The following is a 20294-nucleotide window of genomic DNA, read 5'->3' on the forward strand; positions in this document are numbered from 1 at the left end:
TTGCTCTGCCATGGGGTAATCTGACATAGATATATCTTATCTAATTACCGAATATATCTTGCATTTTAATTGAAGCAGTGAATAATCATTGACTACAATCTTTCTGGCAGCTGGATTTTGTAACAAAAATTATTTTTCCCCTTTTATTTTTCCAGGTGGAAAAAAAAAAAGTGAGGGTGTAAAAGCAACACGGTAAAAGACATTTCCTCAAATGTGCATCAAGATGGAAACCTTTTGCCTCAGGGCATCCTTTTGGCTGGCCCTGGTTGGATATGTAATCAGCGATGATCCTGAGGGATACAGCACAAATCTCAGCAATCACGTGGACGATTTCACCACTTTTCCTGGCACAGAGCTCAGTTTCCTGGTTACCACTCACCGACCCACTAATTTGGTCCTGCCCAGCAATGGTTCAACGCACAGCTATTGCCCACAGCAGACTAAAATTACTTCAGCTTTCAAATACATTAACACGGTGATATCTTGTACTATTTTCATCGTGGGAATGGTGGGGAATGCAACCCTGCTCAGGATCATTTACCAGAACAAGTGTATGAGGAATGGCCCCAACGCACTGATAGCCAGCCTTGCCCTTGGAGACCTTATCTATGTGGTCATTGATCTCCCTATCAATGTATTTAAGGTAGGAAGTAACCACAGATGTATTTGAACACATGCTAAGATTCCATATTGAGAGTCACAGCAGACTTTTCTGAACTTCGGAATTTTATGTGTTTTTATTGAGGGCTATTTTTGCTATTTTAAAACTCGGTGGCATTTTAAATTTTATTATTTGTTATATATTACACTTGTTTTCTAACTTGATTATTAACAAAATAATACTCTGGGGATGTACACTTCAAAAATATGGTGTTGCGTGAATTGGATTCTCACGCTAGCCCTGAGCTTGCTGGTTAGATAGTCAGTCTTGGGAAAATCACTGGATTTTTCTGAGATTCAGTTTCCAGAATGAGACCTACTGATCCCAAAAAACTACTTAAAATAAATAGATCTTCAGTTTCAGTTACCTTTTTAATGAGGTGCTGTTCAGGAGCCTGATATCCATAGTACGGCTTCAAATGAAAAGTGCCTATTTTATTTTGTCTGTCTGGATTAACTGAAGCCAAAGGGCATTCTGGCTTCTAGTCAACTGGGTGACTTAGAGACAACGGGGTCCATGTGACGGCACACCAGTATTGGCCTTCGTGAGCAGTATTACAAACTAACACCATTTAAAATAGGCCTTGATTTACTGTTGTCTCCTTCTTTTCTTCAGTTTGCAATTATTGAGTGCCTGCTCTGTGCCTGTCCCTAAATAGGCAATAAGAATGCAAAGACAAATAAGACAAAGTCAGTGCCCCAGTGGGAGAGGAAGATAACCATCACTGTGATCCCCTTGCTTTCGAGACTATTTAGTACAAGAACAAACTAAAGCCAAAAGGATACTCCATATTTGGTCTAGTGGCTTGGGGGGGGGGGGCGGGGAATTGCTGCCAGAATTCAAATATACTGAAATTCAAATGAAATTGAATGATCTATCCCAGGTTTTGAGGAATGTCTTTATTCTAAGCTCAGGGCAAGCACTTTCCTCAGCTTTTTTTCCCTTTCTATGTATTATCCATAGGAAAAAACTATTCTAAGTGATGATATTCTGCAATATTACTTTAAATGACAGGTTTTGTTAATTGAAAATATGATACATTTTAAGTAGAACAGTAGCGTCTCAGTTTCCAACAGATACGCTTAAACTGTGGTGAAATTATATTAGCCTACAAGAAAAATCAGGGATCTAACAATAAAGATGAAAACAATGATTAAAATATTGAACATTTAAAAAAAAAAAACCCTTTCAAAATTACACTGATACGGTGTTTGCAAAATTGGGCAAATTACAAGACAAATAATCAAAAAAATATTACCATCTATTTCCACAGAACAGCTTAAAAACATGTGTTTTCTATTTAAACTTAAAATGGGATTGTAGAACAGAACTGAGATGCAAAATTGAAAATGTGTAATTAATTCTAAATGTTTAACATATGCTACGGAACTTTTTTCTTTTAAAAAGCTCTTAATTTTCTCTTTATGAAATGTTATGTGTACACAACATTTGACTTTCCCATGACATTTCTCCTTAATGATAGATTTGAAAATGTTGACCTGACTCTTTAGCAGTCACGGCGTGTAGTATTAAACATTGATTATTTTTACTTAACACACCAGTTAACCAACCCGTCAGTGTTCAAGAGAATAACTAGCCATCAGTGAATTAATAACTCCCTGCTCTTCACTCTGAAGCACGCACTACATAGATCCGACCATGTGCAAAGCAGCTTCTTGGCAAATCAATATTTGTAACTGCTAGGAAGAAGAACTGCTTATCTCTTTGAGGTGCCCTGCCAATCACCAGACAAAACTTCATTTCTATTCCATAGCAACATTTTAAGTCGGATCATCTGGAATGTCTCCAAATTTGGTAAAAATCCAAACAAAACTTTGTTTTACATTTGTATAGCAATGGGTAAAAATTAACCCATTCTTATTCAGCCATATGATTCTCCCCTTCTGGGAATTCAATACTTTATTTACTTTACTGTAGTTCTAAATAATGTGGACAGTTTGTGGTATTTTTACATCACAGGAGTTCATTTCTGTAATTCCTGTTATTCTAAAACTCATGTAATGAGTCATTTAACCAACACTGATTTCAGAAAGTAAACATTTGGAACTGAAAAAAAAAATATTCTTTAGTCATTTCAATCTTCTTTCAGAAGAAAAGAGAAAAGCATGGGAGTGAGCTGAAAAGCCTCACAATGTTTAGGGGTGATCTACGTCTTTCAGTCTTCCTCTACCCTTGGTCAGGAGACCATAACAGGTTGTTCTTCCTCTGACTTCTGTCTGGAATAGTCAAGAGAAATCCATCCAGGCAGTGTAAGTTCCAGGCCCCCCTTCCTTCTCTCCACAGCTGCCTCCTGCCATAAGATTCTGATGCTTTGGAGTCTTCCACATATCAGACCTGCGGATTCCTCTATGTCAAGTTCATGACCTCTGTATTGCAGGGCAAGGTAGCAGCTGTAAATCTCACCTTACCATTATATTTAGGTACCTATGAAAATAATGCATACACTTGGAGAACATTCTATTAAAGGGATGCTCGAACCTTCTTTATCTCCCCACTATTAGAAGAATTAGGTTGAAAGAAGAATAGTTGAAAGGATCTGCTATGCTCTTCAAAGAACAATGAGTTTCCAAACCCCACATACTGTTGTGTTTAACGGTTGCCTTTATACTTAACTTCTAAGGTGTGTCCAGACAAAGAACGTTGCGTTGAGTCATATCAGAGTCAGCGTAAGTGGAAGGAGATGGTGTGAAGATCGTGTCTTGGGGCAAGCTAGAGTTGCTGGTTAGACTAGTAAAGTTACAGGAAAAGGAGAAGGCATAATAAAATGTTCTTTCTGTTAACATTGTATTCCCTTCTCTCACTTAGAGATTTACTGAGACTGTTTCATATACTGATGTGATATAAACACAACTGAAATGCAATGCAGCGGATATCAAACAGCTGGGCTATTTCTGGTCTGTCATTAGCTCATGCAGCTAGTGCTGGTTGGCTTTGGATGGTCTGTGGGCATGGGGCAGGAGGTGATTCCACACCTGAATTTCCAGAAGTTTCTTAGCTGGGCTTCATATCTTCAGAGTTTCTTCCCGCCCCCACCCCTCACCCCATGCAACTTATCCTAGCCTTTGCTTCTACTTAACGAGTGCCACTGCTCCCTCAAAAACACCTGGGAGCTCCCACCTGCACCCACTGCCTCCAGTGTTTAGCAGTGAGGGACACCACACCCTGGCCATACTTTATTTACTTCTTACCAATTCATGCATGCTCGGCTCTTGTTGGAATGCCATCACTACCCCTAATGAGCAGTCTTTGTCCTGAAGAACATTCTCAGAGAGCTGGATGTAGTCATTGAATTGTGCTGCTGAAACAGCAGTTTCTGGGATTATGTATGTTAGGGTACATCAAGAAGAAATAAACCAAAAATGAGCAGAAATTTCTCTGGCCCTTGCTTACACACATTCTCTCTGTGTCACACACACACACACACACACACACACACACACACACACAATCTGGTGACAAAAGAAAATCATTCTGAAAAAATAAAATGTAAAGCAGAAGGAACCAAAGAAAGCAAATGAATGCCAGTTGCCTTCTTGGTTTCCAAACGTACAAAGGCTTTTTGCATATGGTAATGCTGGAGAAAAGCTATTCCTAAGTTTATCAAAGGATAACTCTGTTCAAAAAACAGATAATGTCACTAATTGCAAGAGAAGAATAACAAAAACAGGAGGGAGGAAGGGAAAGGAGTTAGCAGACTCTTTTATATACCCAAGATTATAATCTGTACGGTGATGGATTCAATTTGTCAAGAAATTACATTTTCTGATATCTTAAATTTTCAAGAAATGCAAATCTTGGTCAAGTAAATTAATCTGTATATAAAACATTTATGTTTGTCAGAATGACGAAATAATTAAAACATTGTGTCTGTGTTTGGGGATGAAAAATAATCCCTAATTACTAAATGGCCAGATAGATTAGAAGTATACATTTAATAACTTTATTTTTTAATAATTCATGAGATTATTTTTATGCCATAAAGTGTTGTGTATAGGGAGATTTTGAATAGAGTGGAAACTCTAAAAGTGATTTTGTGCGTGGGCTGAGGCCTGGCACTAAGTAGTTTCAGGATAACTGCTCATCCATATGCACTCGTAGACATTCCTATAAACCACTGTACCTCACCTCTTAAACAAAAAAAGGAATGTGGGGATATGTGTGTGTATGTGTGTGTGTATATATATATATATGAGAGAAATAGAATAAAAAGGATTAGAATGGATTAAAATGGTGGGAAGAAACAAGAAATTGAGTATGGCTTGGCATGGAAACTTTTGGTGTGCATTGCAAGGAGCTGAAATGAGTGATGCCACAGGTAACACTACAGGTGAAGTATCCCCATGTAGCATGTAGCATAAAGTGGATCACTCAAAACCGCTTGATAGAACCCTTGTTGATTACTAATTCTGTCCACTCTAAGCAACCACTTTTTATTGAGGACCACAATGAGAAATAAACAAATACAATTTCTGTATGAAATTATCAGGAATATTTTGCAAGGAAAAGTCAAGACTCCCAAAACGTTGCCCTGGCAAAGGATCTGAGCAATGTGGAAACCAGAGATGTTTACACAGAGCCAGTTATCTCCATATTTACGCAGCCTTTGACATCTTGCACAACTGAGACCCATCTTTTGGCGGCAGCCATACAAAAGTTGTTTCTTGACATATCAAATCACCAAGACAATTTGTGTCTCAAAAATAAATTGTCATGATTTATAGACTGGATACCTAAAATGTAGATGTTCAATAATAAATGTAGATGTTGTTATGATTTGATTTGATTAGGGCCTTTATTGTTAAAGTTAACTTCCAGTCCTATTTTTCTGAGATCTTCAAATTAAAATGATGGTGATGATGATGATGACAATGATGATGATTTGTCAAAGGGATTTTTCATTTACAGAAAAGGCAAAAGGTATTATCCGTGGTCTGCACATTCTATTTCCCAAGTTAATCAAATTACCCACCACATTCTGTGTGTGATAAGGGTGTTTCTTCCCTTTTACTACACCATCAAGCAAATAAAAACAGACCTTTCTCATGTACTACAGTAATAGTGCTATAATCATAAAATTAGCTATGGAAAATTTATTCCCTAAATTTTAAGAGAGAAAATGTATCCATTGACCAAGATCTTTGTCCCAGCTAGGCATTTTCCCATTATGTAGCTCTCACCCTGCCTCTTTTCCTGGCACCTCTCTCTCTACATCTTTTCTCTACCTCTATCTACTCTAGTTAACCTGCCCTATCTATCAAGATGACCCCTCTACCTAGAATATTTTTCCCTCATGCCTCCTCTAGCTTACTCCACTCTATTCTACAGATCTCAGCTTAAGCATGTCTTTGCCTGGCAAGTATCCACAACTCAGACTGGGTTATTGCCTGTCCCATGTGCTCCCACGACACCCTCTTTTAACTGTATCGTAGCATTTAACACACTGTCTTTCATATTTGCCAATTCTTTTGCCTGTCTGCAAGTTCCATCATTCTCACTTATCATCGTATCTCCTGTACCCAGCTTTAAAAAGAAAAAAAGAAAACATACTATAGTTGCCTCTATTAGAATGTTTTTCTCCCATGCAATTCCAGGTCTAAAAACAGACTTGTTTATTGAATTTATTGAATTTATACTTTTTTTCCTACAAACCAGAATATCTCAGGGTCCATAAATCTGAGAGAAACTTATGAGAAGCAGAGCAGCACATAACAGCAGGATGGTTTTCCCCTTCCCTTTGTCTCTAGAGGTCAAGAGTTCTTTTCCTATGTTCAGTCACTACGTTGTTTAACTAATTTCCTCTCTCCTTTGGTACACCAAGTAAAGAGTTTCTTTCCAAGATTTCTGTTCAATATTCTTTCTTTGAACATGGTTGTAATTCTGGTTTCCATTGAAATATTAAACCTACAAGTGATTGGGAATATCAAAATGAACACTTATGTTACAAAAGATTTTATTTGCTCTTTTGAGGATAGGAAATAGGTGGATTTCTGGCATTGCTATGACATAGGCAAGTTGCAAAAATTCGAATGCTATTTAGCTGGTTTAAGAATATATGTACATATGAAATGACAGACTGATAAACTTACTAGCCCATTTGCTGTATGTTATAAGGAAGTTGCTGTCTGGAAAGTCTTCAAAACCCTGTCCAGCCCTGCCTCCCCTTCTGACTTTTCGTTTCCTGTGTCTGGGAACCTCATTGCTTTCTCTCATGATCATGTTAAGTAATTATTCTCATGTGAGGCTACTCTGCTAGCCCTCAGCATTTGGCTCACAGCACAGTTATTCCTGTTTCAGGGATGGGGGTGGAAATCATCCGTGACTGCAAGATCGTTCCCATGGCTGAGGAGGGAGAGATGGTTTCCATCCCGTTCTTGTTAGTAAGGTGTTGAGATATAAACAGATTCATGGCTAATGATATTCCTCCATCAAAGAGTTCAGCTCATTGGAAGAGTTTGCTGTATTCTAAATTTAACATAAGATAATAATGATGTAGAAAAGTTTTAGGTTTGAGAAAAGAATTTTCACATGATACACATCGTGTGTGTGTGTGTAAATGTCAATGTTTCCCTGATTCCAGAATTCCGATTTAAAAGTATATGTTCTGGCTGTTTTATTCTGAAGTATTTCTGTAATGTAATCTTATGAGTTGCTTTATTATTATAAATTGTATACAGTGAATATAAAGCATATGCAAACTAAGATGAAGGGGGATGAGAGATCAAGTTTTCTTTCTCTGAAGTTGGTTTTAAGACTAGAGTGGTTAAATAAAGAATGTTCTAAGAAATGCCATCAAAATAAATCTGATAGACTGCCAGAAATTCTACAACTGCCTGCCACATTCTCTAGGGAATTAGAATTACCGCTTTCTATAGCTACAATTTTATTTTTAACAAGGTCTAGTTTTTGTTGGAAGAACCATCCTAAGTTAAAAGGTTAATAGTTGAAGTTGAAGTCAGTAATAAAACTGAACGTGTTTAACTTTGAACGTCAAAAATTATTCAAAATCAGACTCTGAAGTGTTTATTTACATCTGAAGGGTTTGATGCCCCGTTATTCTTGGGAGGAACTTCAGATCAAATGTGCCCTCAGATAGATTTAGTATTATTTTTGGATGTGCAAATTTAGAGGTTGTTTCTCAGAATTTCAACAGCTCTAAGAATTTAACTGACATTCTAACTTTTAAAACAACTTGCTAGTACCAATAATGAAAGCAAGTCAAATCATGCTTCTCATAATACTTGCCCTTAGCATGGTATTTCTATTATTTCAGATCATATTTATACTAGAAAGCAATAGAGATGGCAACTGATTAGCCATTTGTTACTCATTGATATGAAGTCTTTCTTCTCTAAATGCTCTTCACTTTTTTATTCAATGAAGATATTGGGAAAATTGTAGTGAACACAACAGTAAACATCCTTGCACTCATGAAGCTTACGCTCCAGTAGAAGAGCAAGACAAAAAGGAAGATAAATAAGTAAATATATATTATGTGAGATGATTACTAAGGAGAAAAGTAAGATGCAGAAGGAGAATAGAAAAAAGGGAGATATATTAATTTTAGAGTGAATAGCTGAGGAAGGCCTCAATACAAGGTGACAGTTGAGTGAAAACTTAAAAGGGACAAAGAAGCAAGCCATGTTGCTATCTAAGGTAAGAGCATCCCAGTTAGCGGAAACAGCAAGTGCAAAGGCCCTGAGGTAGGAATATGCCTGGAGTGTTAAAGGAATAGCAAGGAGACCATGACGGTTGAGTGGAAGGGACAGAAAAGTAGCAGATGAGGTCACAGGGATATGAAAGTAGGGCAAGAGTGGGGAAGAGGCAGCTCACATAGAGTGTAATAATAGGATGACTATATATTTATGTTCAAACCAGGACACTTTGAGAGTGAAAGGAGACACAATCAATAATGACATGTGGACAATAGGCCTAAACCAGAACTTTCCTGTATAAACCAGGAAAAACAGTCACCCTACCTATGTACCTTTATAAAGCCTTTGGCTTTTTCCTCTGAATGAGACAGGAAGTTTTTGGAAGGCTATCTGCAGATGAGTGATATGATCTGGTTTACATCTTAACAAGAATATTCTGGTTACTATGTCAAGAAGCATTTCCTTAATCAATGAAGGAAAAATATACAATCTTAAAATATGTTTTGTATACTAATATATAATATGAGACTAATATCACCTAAAACTTAATTAGTATTTACTGTATGCCACAAGCTAACTCATGACCTTTGCAACAAACCTATGATGTGCCACTGTTACCTGAATTTTAAAATGAAGAAACTGAGGCACAGAGTGGTTAAGTAATTTCCTCAAGGTCACACAGCTAGCAAGTGTCAGAGTCAGGATGTGAATCCAGTCTGATCCCAGAGGCTATGGTTTTAGCTAAACGGCCATACTACTTCTCTTCCATATATCTCGTGAGACAAACTTTATAATTATGAAAATGTCATCTCTAGCCCAGGAATATATTTTCAAAGACTGTTCATAGATGAAAGTCATTCCCTTTTCTCTTTTTATTAAATCCACCAGCTTCTTTCGTTCCTTATTTAAGACGGAAGTAAAGCATTCTAAAGGGAAATGTGCTCAATACAGAGATCGCTCTCCAAAATAGCATCTATGTTATAAGTCTTGCAGATTGCCTTGGAACACCTTGTAAACAGGATTTTTGTATTCTATACTCATTGTCATGTTACTGAGGTCAACTGACAGAAGGAGAGCCAGGAAATAAAAAATAAATAAACCGAGAAGAAAGACTGAGCTCTTTGATGGACTGATGGCCTAGACACATCTGCTCAGAGGAATGCTTTTTGCTAAACTAATGTCTCATCCACTTATCACTTGAAAAGGTAGGCAATTTGTCTGTGGACATGATAAGGAAAAATGAATGTCTATGGCTAGCTCATAGTTTCAGTTGGGGTAGAATCATCAGGCTTTATTGATAAAGCTACATATTGTATTTCTAGACGCTCCTCTGTAGGCGGTTACCAGATGCATAGGAATTAAAGAGGGCATGTGAAAGCTTAACAGATGATATTTGGGGATATATCTTAACTGATCATTTAAAAGAATCCAGAAATCCTCAATTTTTTAATACTTACATATAAAGAATACCTTTTGTGAAATAGTTCCATTAAATCAAATGAATAAGGAACTTTATTATTTCCTTCTAACTTTAAAAGCACCAAATAAAGAAAACAATATTGAACATGTTCAAAATGCCCAAAATCATTGGCTGTCAAAATCTGAAAGGTAATGGATATACGTCTCTTGGCCAAATATTAAATGACACATTATACCCTCATCTTACATGAGTTTTATGTCAGCTAAAGCAATTCTGCAGAATGTCTGTACAAAAAAAAAAAAAAAACCACTGGCCACTGTAAATATTCAGCCTGAAGGAAGGCTTAAGGCTTAGTTTCACAGAATAAAAATGTCTAGAATACAGCAATTTTTCTCCTTTAAAATGGTGTCATTTATGTCATAAATATGGTGTTTCACTGAATGTTTACATTTTTTCACAAATTTTATTTGCTTATAGAAGCTAAACCTGTAAAAATTAGGGTTGTATTACATCATTGAAGAACCGTTAATACTTTCTAAACTTTTAAACATGCTATTGAAGTATAGTATACCTACAGTAAAATGTGCGTAAGTGCCAGCTCGGTGAATTTTCACAAAATAAACACAGGTGTAAACAGGATCAAGAAATAAGTCCTCCTATCACTACCCTAACTCCTAAGGCATCCACTTTCCTAACTTCTAACAGCATGAATTTGTCTATTTTTGAGTTTCATATGTGTGGAATCATATGATGTCTATTATTTTGTGTTTGGCTTCTTTTACTCAACATTATGTTTGTGAGGGTCATTCACATTGTTGTGTTTGGTTATAGTTCATTTATTCTCATTATTGTATAGTATTTCACCATGTGAATATATCACAATTTATTTATCCATTCTACTATAGGTGGGCATTTAAATAGTTTCCAGTTTTGAGCTATTATGAATAGGGCATCTATGAACATTCTAATATGCATCTTTTTGTGTGCATATACATGCATTTCTCTTGCATATGTATGTGGCATACATATAAATATATGTAAAATACCTATGAATATATATATATGTAATATTTATATATCAACATATATAGTTACATAGTAACTATATATTTTTAATATAATTATTTTTATCGTAATCCTACTATATTTTAATTAGTAATTTGGGGGAACTATACCAGGGCATGGTACAGAATTAGGAATTAGGCAGAATTTCCGCAACAGAACTCTTTTCTAATTCTAAAAGCTTTAAAGACCTGTGTGGCCTATGTATGAACTTTGTCTATTATGATTCTTCTTTGCCTTTCAAGAAAATCTAATTCCCTAACGAACTTACACATTGACTAAGCATCTATAGAAAACACAGAGAAATTTAGGATAACCATGCCTTTGAGCTGCTCACATTCTGTTTGAGGATACAAGTAAATATTCAATAAAGTTAGCCTGACTACCAAGGGAATTTTATACTCAAGTATTTTGTTGAACTTTTTGAAACCACAGAACACACAAAAAATGCGTTTTTAATGTGACACACCAATAAATATTTTCTTTAGAAAAGAAAAACTGTCATCTCTCTTTCTCCCAGAGTAATATATACAGCTAAAAGAAAATTAATTGAATTAAGCTCAAGAGATACAGAAATAAAATTAGGTTTTAGCATTTTCCATTACTGTTATAATAAATGGTTACTTATTTTAAAACTCTAAGACATACTGTAAAACAGATTAAGAAGCACTGATTATAGACAGTAAATATTAAGAGTCAAAGTTGAATTGGTGAAGTTTTCCAGACAATCTCGCTCAGGTTATTTTTGTGAAATTACATATCCTGAGTTTCCCAGTTGCTAGGTAAAAAACTTTGGGGCTTTGCTCTAATCTGGTTACTACATTATACTAACACAAGATTGTTAGGATAGGGAGGGTTGGTATAGAAATTGGCCAAATTGTAACACATGAGGACAGTTGTAAAAGAAAAACCCCTCTTAATATCATCAGCAAAATTTGCGTTAACAGCATCCCAAAGCAGAAATCTTATTTATCAAAACTACTGAACACATATTAAATGGAAAACTGTCTTAAAATGCAAATAATACATACTTCAGGAAGGCATTCAGAACTGTTTGAAATATCTGACCACTGGCTTTTGCAATCCTGTAAACAGTAGTTTAAACTTGGGTGAGACATTGAAATTTTTCCTGCTTTTTGTTCTGAGGAAATACTTCGCTTCACCGTAATATTTTCATTGATTTTATGGAGTGACTTCAAGATTGCCTCCAGCTACTGAGCCACCGTAAAGGAGAAGTCAGTCAAGCAGTGGGATTCGCTACGGCAGTATTCCAGGGCCAGTTTACAAGCACGGAGCGGTCACTACTTCTGCTTCCTCCTGTCTGATTCTCAGACACAGGGGCCGGCAAACTACAGCCTGTGGGACAAATCTGGGCCACTGCCTGTTTTTGCAAATGAAGTTCTGTTGGAACACCGCCATACCCATTGCTTACGTATTTTCTATGGCAGCTTTCTTGAGCGGTTTCAACAGACACCATATGGCCTGGAAAGCATAAAATATTTACTATCTGGCCATTTACAGAAAAAGTTTGTCAATCCTTGTGGCATCTCACCCACTGCCCTGCCCTGCCTTCTCATCCTTGCCTCTTGCCCACCCCTGTTTTATCCCATAGGGAATCAGAGCTCAAGATCCAAACTTCAAAAATGTGGTTAAGGCTTCATAACTTTGATATTTTTAAGTGGCTGATGCTTCAACCCCAGAAAGTAAAGGGGCATAATCCCGAGAAATGAAAATGGGTTTTCTTTTTTAAAATGGTTTGTCACTGATCTTGAATAAATTCTATGAAAAAATAATGAAGAACCCATCTCACAGGGTCCCGTCAGCATAATGACATTAAGTAGGCTTATTCCTGAGGTGACAGCTAACATCAGTGACAGCAGCCAAGGCCTCCTGTTGTCTTTGTCTCCTCCATTTCTGTTAGCAAACATCAGAACTTTGATCTCATTGCAGGGGGTCTTAGCAACCAGGAATCCTCGAAACCTGTTGGACAAATCATGCTTTTCTGATCCCAATCAGACAAGTTTTAAACACTTAGAAGTGTTCATTACGTTTTCTTTCAAGTAACTAAGAGCAGAGTTAAACCAAGTGGCCAGACTTTTTGGGTAGCCATTCATGTTTCAGTTAAGAAAAAGAAGAAAAGGGGGGAAAGGATAAAGAAGACTTTTCCATTTATTTTAGGGAAATCTCATACGAAAAAAAATGGTTACTCTCTAAAGACCTTAAAGATAAAAACTTTGAAATTATTCGATCAGAAAACCACTACAGAAACTTTATGTTTCTTTGGATGGGCAAATTAAATTACATGGTCATAAATTAAAAAAAGATGAATTTTCTGACTTCTATGCTATTAGAGTTGGGGACTATTTCTTTGATAGTGGACAGGAAGGCTATGTTACAGAGAAAGGAAAGATGGGAGAAAAGACAAGAAATACCCCCATGTTCTTTTTTTTTAACACTGTGTATGGGTGTATGTATATATGTGATTTTGTGGCACAGATACTCTCCTTGTACATCAGATCTTTCTAAAATGTTGGGGGAAAGGAAAGGAGAGTAAAAGCGCATGGAGAAGAGAAAGCAGCATTGGGTGATGGAGATCCACATTTGGCACTAGACTCTTGCACACAATGGCACTCAGCCAACACACAGAAGAAATTTCATATACATTTGAGGAAGGGAGGGAGAGAATGTTGACTCTCAGAATGTGTAGAGTCAAAATCTGTAGTTCCAACTGTATGAAAGTAGCTTGAAGAACCAGAACATTGAGCTATTTATAATTTTACAGAGGCATTAAATTGAATCAGCCCTGCTTGCAGCCTCTGTAACAGAGGCAGCCTCTCAGCTACTATACCAGAGTCCACCTCTCCTGTGGTTTTGAAATTCTTTCCTGGTCTGCAGTAACTCTAATGAACTCTCTTAAAGTGATAAACATTTAGTTTCTTTGTGGAAATGGTCCAGAAGAGAAAGCTGGTACTAGAATTGAAGATGTCTAATAAAGTGGTTAGTTCTTTGTCAGAAATTTTGGGTAAATGAATGAGTGGAGACATGTAAATGTCTTAGGGCTCAAAATTTGTCATTTGATCACTTTTTACGTTCTGGCATCCTTGGTGCATGCCCACAGACTGTTCAGACCACCTCTTCTCTACTGAAGACATGCCTTTGTAGGGGAAGATCCTATGCTGCTAGTGGGTGGAGTCTCAGGCATTTATGCCCTTGGCATTCAGTAAATCAGAGAAAATCCTAAGTTTTCATTTTTTGAATAGGGAATACATTCACATGGATCAAAAATCAAGAAAATAAGGTACTCACGAGTAGTCTTCCTCCTAGACCAGTCTCTGACCACCCAATTTCCACACCTCACCCTCCACAGGGAATCACTTTTATGAGATTCTTCTGTATATTTCCAGTATTTCTTGGTGTAAACATAAAAAACCCAAATATATATTTGGATAATATTGTTCTCTCCCTTATTTCTTATAAAATGTTCTGCACCTTGCTTTTTTCAACTGACAGTATATCCTGAAGATCTTTGAATATCAATATATAAAAAGCTACCTCATTCTTTTTTACAGTTTCATAGTATCCCATTGTGGGAGAGTGCCATAGCTTATTTATTTATATAATCAATTGTTCTGATCTGTTTTTACAGACAATGCTACAAATATAAACATATATGGATGTCATATGTATGGATATAGCAATATGAGAAATCCCCAGACGTAGGACTCCTGAGTCAGAGGTTAAGTGTGTATATTAATTGCTTTAATAGATATTGCCAAAAAAAAAGAAAAAAAATAGATATTGTCAAGTTGGCCCCCATAATAGTTGCACTATCTCACACTCCCACCAGCAATGTATAAGAGTTCCTATAGTTCCTATTTCCTCACCACCTAAACATATTTTTAAATTAAGGTATTCTTTGTCTTTCCTTTAGATTATCTTTAAGTAGAAAATATCAGGGAAGGAGTCTCTTTTTTTCCTATACATTAAGATTGTTTATAATAATGGTGGAAAAAATAGAAAACTAACTTTGGAAAATGTTTTGGGTTACTGAATCAAATGCCCAATGATAATTTCAAGTGTCTGTGTACTTTCATAGATGTATACATTTTTACCCAAAATGAAGATACAAATTCAAGAAAATATAGTAGAAAATTAAATTAGACATTTCCTAATTCTGAGGCAATCACTAACATATATTCTAAGTCAGTGAATTCTATACACTAAAGTATTTTAGAATTTGTTCACTTGAAAATTGCCACCATTAATCCTAACTATTCCATTATTGTTAATGATTAGGAAAAGGAATTCTAGAGAATTTATGGCAATTTTTCCCAGTATATTGTATATCATAAAAATATTCAAAATGGAATAAAATTATTTTCATCTTAACTTGAAGAGCTTTTTGATGTTTCAGGTTGAAACCAAGATGAGCCTGTGCAGCGGGGCTGAAGGACTATACTTTTTCCAAACGCAACAGTTTTGAAAATTAATTTGAGAATTGTAGTAGCTAAGTTTCATCCAATTTTCACTTCCATTTTTTTACATGGATCAGAATGAAAATCCCAGAAGCCAATATCCATACTCGGCCCCAGACCCTTCTACTGGGCTACGGGTCAGGCAGTAGTTGACTAAGGTGGAAGTCCTAAATGACAACTGAGGGATGATTTCAGTGATTGCATGTCTGTAACTTTTTTGGAAATATCTGGGATGATAGAATGGCAGGCTCTTTTTAAAAATATGTATATAGTCTAATGGCTGAAACATTTTATATATTAAAAAAATAGGTATGACTGCTTTTTTTTTTTTTTTTTTTACTTATTTAGTTTATAATTTGGTATTATGTGAATTCGGCTTAAAGTTGACAAAAAAAAAAAAATTAAGTTTTGTTTACTGTACCTAAATTCATAGGTTTAGTTTTTTGGAGAAAACATGGCTTTCCAGTCAATAAAATTTTTTTTTTCAGTTTTATTTTCTTTGGCCCTTAGTTTGTTTTGAGAGCTTTAGTTTTGATAGGAAAAAGGAGTGTTATTTTAAATATTGGAAGAAATGTAAATCATTATTGTATTTTTTTCAGGCTGTTAAAAATTCTTACTTTTTGGACAAAATGTTTGTGGACACTAGGCTTCACTTTGTTGAAATTCATTCATCCCATATACACACCTTTTTTTCTTAGCTGAAAACAATAGAGTCAATTCTGAGTTGATGCAGGTAATAGATAATCCATTCAACTGGTTGAATACCTGACCGAGCTAAGTACGAAAATCCCAGGCTACTGACCTTCCAGCATCTAGGCGGAGTCCTGGGGCAGGCACAGATCACAGGGAGCAAGAAGCAAGAAACAGAAGGAAAAGACCCCGTAGTCCCCTCTGTAGAACACCTCTAAATTCAGGGAAACAAAATGTTCCACTGCCTCTGTAGTAGATCATCCCAGTGTCTGCCACCATATTGTTCATTTTAGATATTTCAACCAAAGGAATTGTTATGTTAAAAGTTAATCACATTCAAAGAAGTGATTACTGTAAGTTTATAGTATAGATTGTAATATAGATCACAATTTTTTACCATACCAGCAAAGAAAATAAAACATTAAAAATATTACAAAGATGCTTCTGACTAGCCACGTGACCTTGGGTAAATCAAGCAATATTTCTGTCCCTCAGAGTTTTCTCATCTTTAAAATAAGAGTATTGATCTGGATCAGTGTTTCTCCAACTTTTTGGTCTCAGGACCCCTTTGTACTTTTAAAAATTATTGGGGACTCCAAAACTTGTGTCTATGTGTGTCCTATCTATTGACACTTACCACATTACAAATTAAAACTAAGCATTTTATAAAATACATACTTATTAATTCACATGAAAGTAAAATAAACCCATTAACTGTTAACTTAAATGATACTTTTGCAAAAAAATAATATTTCCCAAAACAAAAAAATTATTTATGAGAAGAGTGGCGTTATTTTGCATTTTTACAAATCTCTTTGATCTCTGGCTTAATAGAAGACAGCTGAATTCTTATATTAGCTTCTGCATTCAATCTGTTGTACTATGTTGTTTTGGTTGTAAAAAATCTGGCTTTACACAGATACGTAGTTCAAAAAGGAAGGAAAATTTTAATAGTCTTTTCAGATAATTGTTGATGTTCTTTGATGCTACATCAACCTCTCCTAGTGGCAGTTTCTTAAAAATTAGTTACAATGTGCAATCTGAAGCCACATTAATGAACTTTTCATACACTACTACTGTAAAATCTATTGGTCCCTCTTGTACTTTGCATAGATATTTTATGTGTGCATGGTTTTGTACCATCAGACATTGGTCATTAGGAAATATTGGTTTACTGATTTATATAGAACTTCTAAATGTTGACTTATTTCATTATGTAATATCAAAGAAAATATCCATTACTATCACAACCATTCTTTTGTCCCACGGAATATTTAAAAGAAATGTACTCAAGCTTGAGATATATCACAAACTTATAATTGCATTGCTTCATCATGAATATGCTGAGGGAAAGTGACCTTTTCTTTGCATGTATGTGGTGGTGAAGAATGCAAGTGTCGACTACTTGTACAGGTGGTGCAACTGCCGAGATTCAGGCTAAGGCACCAGCAGTTTTACTCTGTCACTTTTTGTTTTGCTTTGTTTTGTTTTATGGAGTCAGACCAGAATGGTTGGCATCATCTGTTTTTTTTAACAGTTTAACTGGAGTGTAATTTATAGATTATAAAATATGCCATTGTAAATATGCAATTCAATGGTATTTAGTAAATTTAGGGAGTTGTACAGTCACTACCACAATCCAATTTTAGAACATTTCAATTACCAAAATGTTCCCTCATTCTTGTTTATAGTCAATCCTTGCTCCCACTTTCAACCTCAGGCAGTTACTAGTCTGTTTCCTAACTTTTCTGTGCATTTCATAGTAACAAAATCATCCAATATGTGCTCTTCTGCATTTGGCTGCTTTTACTCAGCATAATGTGTTTGGGTTCATCTGTGTTATCTCATGTATCAATAATTCATTCCTTTTTATTGTCAAATAGTATTCCCTTGTATGGATACACTACATTCGTTTATCCTTTTACCAGCTGATGAATATTGGGGTCATTTGCAGTTTGGGGGGCTATGATGATTAATGCTGCAATGAACATTCACATTGAAGTCTTTGTGTTAACATATATCTTTATTTCTCTTGGGTAGATATCTAGAAGTAGAATTTCTGGCTTATGTGGTAAATTCATATTTAACTTTTTAAGAAACTATCAAGCTGGTTTCAAAAGTGTTAATACTAAACTGATCTGTAGATTTTAAGAAACTTCTATCATAATTCTAGCAAGGTTCTTTTGTAGACATAGACGAGTTTATTTTAAAATTCAGATGGAAAGGGACAGGATCTAGAAGAGCTAAAACAATTTTCAATAAAGAATAAAATGGGAGGGATCACTTTACCCAACAAGATCTACTATTAGCTATAATAATCAAGATAAAGTAGTATTGGCAGAGGAATAGACACACAATTAAATGGAACAGAACAGAGAACCCAGAAACAGACCCACACACATATGCCTAACTGGTATTTGACAAAGGTGCAACTGCAGTTCAATAGAAGGATAGCCTTTTTTCAGCAAATGGTGTTGGGAAATTAAACATCCATAGACAAAAAAAAAAAAATTGATACCTTATACAAAACAATTAAAAATGAATCACATGGGAGAAAATATTTGCAAATTATATATCTGTTAAGGGGTTAATATCCAGAATATATAAAGAATTCCTAAAACTCAATGATAAAAAAAAACCCGATGTTAAAAAATGGGCAAGGAACTTGAATAGACACTTCTCCAGCAAAGATATACAAATGGTCAACAAGCATATGAAAAGATGTTCAACATCACTGAACATTAGGTTAGGCAAACACAAGTCAAAACCACAATGAGACATCACCTCACCCTCGTTAAGATGGCAACTATCAAAAAAGAAAACAAACAAAATAAAAAATGTTGATGAGGATGTGGAGAAATTGGAACCCTTGTGCACTATTGGTGGGAATGTAAATGGTCCAGCTGCTATGGAAAACAGTATGATGGTCTCTCGAAAAATTAAACATAGAATTACCATATGATCCAGCCATTCTACTTTTGGGTACACATCCAGAAGAATTGAAAGCAGGGTCTTGAAGAGATATTTGTACACGCATGTGTATAGCAGCATTATCCACAACAGACCAAAGTTGGAAGCAACTCAACTGCCCATCAACAGATGAATAAACAAAGTGTAGTATATATACACAATGGAATATTGTTCAGCCTCAAAAAAGAAGGAAATTCTGACATATGCTACCACATGAGTTAACCTTGAGGACATTATGCTAAGTGAAATAAGAAAGTCACAAAAAGACAAATATTGTATGATTCTACTTATATGAGGTATCTAGAGCAGACAAATTCATAGAAACAGAAAGTAGAATGGTGATTGCCAGGGGCTTGGGAGATGGGTAATGAAGGGTTATTGTTTAATGGGTATAGAGTTTCAGTTTTGAACGATGAAAAGTATTCTGGTTGTACAACAATGTGAATATACTTAACACTACTGAACTGTATGGTTAAAAGTGGTTGAGATGGTAAATTTTGTTGTGTATATTTCACCAAAATTAAAAATTAAAATCAAATTAAAAAGAATTACAGTCTTAAATGTAAGAATAAAGTATAAAAATTTAGGGGAAAAGAGGGAGAAAATCTTTGGGAATCTAGGACTAGGGAAAGTGTTCTTAGATTTGATGACAAAATTATGAACCATAAAAGAAAAAATTGATTAATTGGATGTCATCAAAATTAAAAACTTTTACTCTGCAAAAGGCACTATAAGAGGATGAAAAGATAAGCTAGCTACAGATTAGCAGCAAATGTTTGCAAACCACATGTCCAATATAAGATTATTATTTAGAATATAGAGAAAACATTCAAAACTTAACAGTTAAAAATCAAATAATCCAAATAGAAAATGGGCAAAAGACATGATCAGAAATTTTACTGAAGAGGATGTACAGATGACAAATAGGCACATGAAAAGATGTTCAAAATCATTAACCATTAGGGAAATGTAAGCCAAAACCATGTGAGATATCACTATACACCTATCAGAACAGCCAAAAGAAAGTCAACTGTTCTGGCACCATTTGTTGGAAAGATTATACTCTTTTCATTGAATTGCCTTGGCACCTTTGTCAAAACTTGATTGACAGTAAATATAGGGCTTATTTCTGGATGTTTTTTCTGTTCCAATGATCTGTGTTTTATTGTCACACCAATATGATCCTGTCTTGATCAGCTTTATCGTAAGTTTTTAACAGGTACTATAAGTCCTTCTGCTTTGTTCTTTATTTCAAAATTCTCTTGGTTATTCTAGATCCTTTACATTTTTATGTAAATTTTAAGATAAACTTATTAATTTCCTTGAATTTAGATAGGAATTGC

At 35.4% G+C, this 20294-nt stretch overlaps 1 protein-coding gene across 2 annotated transcripts in view; it reads left to right on the forward strand.

The window, feature by feature from the left end:
• Positions 1-223: 223 nt before the first annotated feature.
• The window catches only part of EDNRA (endothelin receptor type A), a 53537-nt gene continuing 33466 nt past the window's right edge, over positions 224-20294 (forward strand). For both annotated transcript variants that reach the window (XM_063108311.1, XM_063108312.1), the window contains exon 1: positions 224-643. In XM_063108311.1, coding sequence (XP_062964381.1) covers positions 224-643 — 420 coding nt within the window. The remainder of the gene's footprint in view (positions 644-20294) is intronic.

This window comes from Cynocephalus volans, chromosome 9 (assembly GCF_027409185.1).
Source record: "Cynocephalus volans isolate mCynVol1 chromosome 9, mCynVol1.pri, whole genome shotgun sequence".
NCBI lineage: Eukaryota > Metazoa > Chordata > Mammalia > Dermoptera > Cynocephalidae > Cynocephalus > Cynocephalus volans.